This window comes from Thamnophis sirtalis, unplaced genomic scaffold (genome assembly GCF_051295495.1).
Source record: "Thamnophis sirtalis isolate CommonGarterSnake01/CBP01778 unplaced genomic scaffold, rThaSir2_p1.2 scaffold_6, whole genome shotgun sequence".
In the NCBI taxonomy this organism is placed as follows: Eukaryota; Metazoa; Chordata; class Lepidosauria; order Squamata; family Natricidae; genus Thamnophis; species Thamnophis sirtalis.
Window position 1 is genome coordinate 39,696,972 of NW_028261386.1, and position 6,368 is coordinate 39,703,339.

A 6,368-nucleotide genomic window follows, 5' to 3' on the forward strand; every position below is an offset into this window, starting at 1 on the left:
GACAATATATTCACAGGAAAGCCAGGTTTACAGATCCAACTGTCAAGCTGATGTCACAGATTCCACACTGTGATGTTTAACCTGCCTATTGTTACAGCTGGCCCAGAGCTCAATGGAAGAATACTTAGTTTAGTAGATGATAGGTTTACCCTGTTAGGTTGGTGTGATGTTAAGGTGACTGGATTTTTTTTTTAAAATCAGGATAATATTAACTATAATCAAAGAGAAAAAAACCAACTTTTTGAAAAAAAAGTCATTATGCTGTCACTTTTGAATAAGATCAAAGTAATCACATTATATTCTTTCCTAGGTTTCTGCAGGTAGGGAGAAGCCTATCGGGAAAACAATTTCACATTCCATAACTACTTGCTATGGGCTTTTTCAAACTTTCATCTAATAATAGAAAAATCTGTCCCAACAATGACATTGCCTTCATCTTGTCTGTATCCTGTGAGAGCGACAGACCAGTTCTCACCTATACCAGAATATTTTTTTTCCTCATGTGCTAATATTGTTCAAGAAAGGCAGCCTTATGTGTATTATAACATCTGCTAGGTGTTTTTCATCTGTTACCTTGGGGGAAAAAATCAGAGGATATAATTGCTCCAAATAGAAGCCACAGAGTTTAAAAAACAGGAATCAGCAATTACAAGTTTCTTGCCAGTCCTCTGCTGACTCAAAGTGGGAGAATTCATCTTCAACTCAGCAGTGGAGTAAGATACCTTATCATTAAAAAGCAAGCACTTCAGATAGAAATATAGTGAATGAATTCACAAAATGTACTAAAATACGATTTACTGGTCTGTTAACAAGTTGTGTACATCTACCGGTAGTCAGTGTCCTTTGTAAGCCATAGTTTATGATTTCGCATGTTCTGTGAACTGAACCAACTGTGGTTTATTCAAACTATGTAGTAGGTGAATTGGGCCAGCCAGTCATCAGGGATGGCTATTCACATGAGTGGCATTAAATGAAGTACTGTTTCCTTTCCCAATTTAACACAGTCTCCAGATGTTAGACTACTTCAATCTTCTCAAACATGGTCTTCAAGGTCATGAATTGTGGGAATTGCAATCTCTAGCACATCTGGAGGGTAAATTATGAATGAGTAAATTATTTCATTGCCATCTAGCTTTGCAATCCCTACAAGGGTTATGAGATTTGCAGTAACATACTGTACATCTGAAAGCACCAGCTCAGAGAAGGTTGAATTAAACTATGTTTGGTAGCAGAAATCAGGACACGAACTATTTTCTACCACTGCATTAAAAGGACACATGTTGCAACCCAGCTAGGTACACTGTGGACCTGATTCAATTTAATGGAAATTCTGGGTTCTTCATGGCTAAACTTAGCTGCTCATCATAATCTCCTTCTGTCATTCTCCCTCCTCTCCCATGCAACCCTTACAGCTATGCCATCTCATTGACTTTTTCATTTTCATCTGCAGATGAGCATATGAGGAAGAATAAGTTCTTCTGATTTATAACCCTAAGCAGAATACTGATCCAGATGCCAATGTATGAGGGATGCAGGCAGGACACTGAAAAGTAGTGTGATGCAGTGCAAAAATCCACGAACAAGCAATGTGCCTCTTTGCTACTCATTTATGTGAACTGGATGTTTTTAGGCATCTTTGTGAAGTTGTAAAAAAGAAACATTGTGCTTTAGGGAATTCTTTCCTTGAACTAAGGAAAGTTTGTAATCCCCCCCCCTTTTTTCTTTTTAATGCCAGGCTTGCTTTTATGCCTGATAGTATACTAATTAGCAGAGAGGGGCTGTTTGTGGCTAAAACCCATAATACATTTTAGAATAGAAAAAGAGTTGGAAGGGACCTTGGAGGTCTTCTAGTCCAATCCCCTGCCTAGGCAGGAAACTCTATACCATTTCAGACAAATTGTTGTCCAACATCTTCTTAAAAACTTCCAGTGTTGGAACCTTCACAACTTCTGGAGGCAAGCGACCCAGGCTGGCCATGTTCCTGAACTGGTTCCCCGGTCACTGCTGCCGCTGTTTTTAAGTAGTTTTTCACATTCTTTGCGCATACGCAGAACAATTTACAGTGAACTGCGCACGTAAAATGCAAAGTGCATGCGAAGCAAACCGGTACCAACTCTGGTAGGAACACACACACACACACACACACACACACACACACACACCTGACCGTCCATCTCATGACAATTTTTTTTTATGAGCAGGGTTTTAACTTTTTTATCTAGTGGCAGTTTTAAATAAGGCAGATTTTTACAAAACCAATTGCCCTCTTGAAAAAAGTTTGTAGTCCAATATAAAATGGCTTTTTTTCCTCAAAAACAAGTGTGGGTGAGGTGATTTAACACAATTTCCCATGAATTTAAAATATTGCATCCACAAAAATGACGAGCACCAACAGGAGGCAGTGTACCATGTACTGCATAATATCATTCCATTTTTTGATTCATTGAGGCACATGCTTAGCATGCTAGAAGTACTCGGTCACTTGCCGCTGTCCTATTAGTAATGCCCTAGGCTTTGCTTTCAAAACTTTGCCTTTCAATTCTCTATGCAACGACTGCAGATCTTGAACGCTGCAAGAAGACCGTTAAACTGAAAGTTAAAGTGAAAGTTGGCACTGGATATCACAGTATTACATATTACATTAGAAGGGAGGAGAGCAAGACGAGATAATTTTATGCAGGCAGCTTGTTCTACTTCCACACAGCGATAGTTGAATCTCACTAAGGAAGATTAGGAAGGAAAAAGCCCCAGCAGATGACTGGCACTAATCTTTGTTCCTACAGTTGGTTAATGCATACAGTCACATTTCTTCTAGCAATAAAACACTGGAATGGTTAAAAACAAAGTCTTAACCTAAGCATATGTCAAATCATACTACCGCCTTCTGACAAAAAGTCTGGAAAATTTATTCTCTCTTTCTCTCCCCTCTCCCCCTCCCTCCATCTCTCACCCCCCCTCTCTCCCACCCCAAGACAATCAAACAACTGATCATGAGTCATCTATAGCAATATTTCTCACAGAGCACCTGAGTGTCTCTGGTTGGTTATGATCTTTTAAAGATGAGTTCTTTAAAATCTACTGTCCAAAAGGTGCTTTTTCAAGAGGCAACTGGACTTTCTGCTTTTTTTGAAGACATTTTGCTTCTCATCCAAGAAGAAGCTTCCTCCACTCTGACTGGATGGTGAGAATGGAAACCATTCAGGCAGAGGTGAAGAAGTTTATTGGATGAGAAGTGAAATGTCTTCAAAACCAAGAAGTCCAGTTGTCTCTTGAAAAAGCACTTTTGAGACAGCCATGACCTGGATGACTGAGAATCTCCATAGACATTTAAAATCTACTGATTATGGCTACTAGAAAGAACAAGATGGTATTATCCACAGATGGAATAGGTTAAAAAGAAGATGTTGTAGCAGCTAGATACGACACAAATAATATATTACAGGAAACCTATTCTTTCATTATGGCATTTCTGGACTCATAACATTGTTCCAGAGAACCTGAATTACAGTTTGATGTATGCAGTTCCACATAATTAGTTGATTTCCCATAAAACGTCTAAAAACAGGTTTGACCAGGGAAACATCTTGAACCCAAGGCTTTTATCTTCCAAAACACTCAGTAATAGTCATTTAATGAAGAAAATCACAATGCACAGATAGCAGAAGTATTTCAATAAATTATAATATACTCCTCGGCAATTGAAGGTAAAGGATTATAGTTATACAGAACAGTGACCTCAGCCACTGATAACACAGCCTCTTAATGGAAGGTGTACAGCAGTAATTACATGGATTCGTCACTCACACTGTAGGGATGAAAAAGAATGAATTAGTTAGATTGTACTGATAGGTACCCATAAATTCAACCCCTTTCATATTGTAATTCAAGAGAAAAGTCCCCATTGGCTCAAACCCAACAATCAGCTGTGAAGTGTGCGTGTGTGGGTACATTCCCATTTTGTGAACTAGAGTTTACAATGCTACTAATGTTATTGAATTCCTGCTGGTTGATTTAGACTTCTAATGATCCAGGTAAGTTAATAGAAAGTACAGGTAGTCCTCGACTTATGACCACAATTTAGCCCATAATTTCTGTTGCTAAGTGAGATATTTGTTAAGTGAGATTTGCCCCATTTTACAACCTTTCTTGCCCCAGTTGCTAAGTGAATCACTGCAGTTGTTAAGTTAGTGTTAATAATATGGACTTTGATACCTCTATTTCCACAAAAGTAAAAGCCTATTTAAACTGCAGTGTCTCTGTATGCTGGTTTGTGTGTTCTCCAACACAACTCTAACAACGCTTCTCTGAATTTACTCGCTCTCCAACGGGGAGCTTACCTAACAGTAACATGGTTGTTAAGTGAATCTGGCTTCCCCATTGACTTTGTTTGTCAGAAGGTTGCCAAAGGGGATCACATGAGCCTGGGACATTGCAACCGTCATAAATATGAATCAGTTGTTAAGCATCAGAATTTTGATTACGTGACCATGAGGATGCTACAATGGCGATAACTATGAAAAATGGTCATAAATCACTGTTTTCAGTGCCATTGTAACTTCAAATGGTCACTAATTGAACTGTTGTAAGTAAAGGACTACCTGTATATTCTTGCATCCATTCCTAAGCTTTGAATTAGCTTAGATCTATGCTTGTCCCAAAGTCAGTTTCTTAACATGCAATAGTTAAGTTAGTTAACTATTAATTAGGAGAATAGAATAGAACAATAGAGTTGGAAGGGACCTTGGAGGTCTTCTAGGCCAACCCCCTGCAGGAAACCCTACATCACTTCAGACAAATGGTTATTCAACATCTTCTTAAAAACTTCCAGTGTTGGAGCATTCACAACTTCTGGAGGCAAGTTGTTCCATTGCTTAATTGTTCTAACGGTGAGGAAATTTCTCCTCAGTTCTAAGTTGCTTCTCTCCTTGACCAGTTTTCACCCCTTGCTTCTTGTCCTGCCCTCAGGTGCTTTGGAGAATAGCTTGACTCCCTCTTCTTTATGGCAGCCCCTGAGATATTGGAACACTGCTATCATGTCTCCCCTAGTCCTTCTTTTCATTAAACTAGACATCCCCACTTCCTGCAACCATTCTTAGAGAGCATTGTCTGGTTAACAAATGCCTACTGGGGTTTCCTTTCAAACCAAATGGCACTTGGACTACGAATCCTAGCATCCCCATTGGAAAATTGTACTGTTTATCATTCACTATCCTCCCCTTGGTGAGAGTACATGGATCCTCAAATAAAGAGGGCAAAATATGGGCATCATGGGATCTCTTTTTCTTACCCACACCCTGTATATCTTCTGCTATATCCTTGGGTGATACTTGCTGGCGCAACTGCTCCATTTTCTGCTCATGCTGGCGCTGACGTTCATTCTCTTCATGCTCATATCTCAGTCTCGTCAGTTCAAACTCCATCCGCCTCTTTTCCAGCTCTGTCTCGATGGCTAAGTCTAGCTTGCTGCTTGACCATTGTGACTCTGCCCCATTGACCACAATGCGTGGCACCTGCAGGCCTAGGTGTTCAGTCACCCCATCATTCTGTTGCTCTGGGGGCATATCAGCTTTTTTAACCTCTGAGGTAGTCTCCAATTGCTGCTCACACTTTGGGCTCTCTTGATGCCCATTTTGCTCGCTGGAGAGCTTCTTTTCTTTCATCTCTGGCCTGTATACATCCAAAGCCAGTTGGAGCTCTATCCTCATCTTACCTAGCTCAGCAAAGGCCACAGAAGCTGTTTCAGCTGTAGCTTCCGCCGGGGCACACCCAGATACTCTTTGGCTCACTATTTGGAGGTTTCCTTGCCTCTGTCGCATTTGCTCCATCTTCTCTTCATGCTGCCTCTGTTTCTCCTTCTCTTCGTATAGTTTTTGCTCATGTTGGCGCTGCCTCTCATTCTCCTCAGAGATGTGCTTCAGTTTGGCCAGTTCAAACTCCATGCGCAACTTCTCCAGTTCAATTTCTGTAATGGGGTCCAGCTTACCCCCAAACTGCTCCTCTTCCATATGAGCGCCACTCCTGGAAGGAGATCCTTGGCGTATGTGCTCCATCTTTTCTTCATGCAGCCGTTGCTTGTCATTCTCCTCATGCTGCCGCTTTAGTACGGTCAGCTCAAAATCCAACCGCATCCTCTCTATCTCACTGTCAGTTTCATGGGTTTGTGTGTGCCTGGCTTTCCGTTGTTCTTGCTCCTCAGCATAGTCATACTTATCATCTTTGCAGACATTTTTCTCCTTTTTGACAACTGCCTCTAATGGCAAAGGACAGTTTATGATTTCTATCTGTTGCAAGGTCTCTAATAGCATCTGTTGATCTCCATTAGCCAGATTATCAGTCATAACAGAGAGGTTGGCAGGACACACTGGCAT

General features: G+C 40.6%; 1 protein-coding gene across 1 annotated transcript; it reads right to left on the reverse strand.

Annotated features, from left to right (window-relative positions):
* Positions 1–3,597: 3,597 nt before the first annotated feature.
* Positions 3,598–6,368, reverse strand: LOC148044952 (uncharacterized). The gene is made up of 2 exons (XM_087718370.1): positions 5,288–6,368; positions 3,598–3,805 (listed from the first exon to the last, which is right to left on the reverse strand). Exons 1-2 carry the CDS (start codon positions 6,366–6,368, stop codon positions 3,801–3,803), a joined length of 1,086 nt encoding a protein of 361 aa, XP_087574496.1. The 3' UTR covers positions 3,598–3,800.

Coding starts and splice junctions, on each gene's coding strand:
- LOC148044952 (XM_087718370.1), bottom strand. CDS start 6,368: ATGCCAGTGTGTCCTGCCAACCTCTCTGTTATGACTGATAATCTGGCT.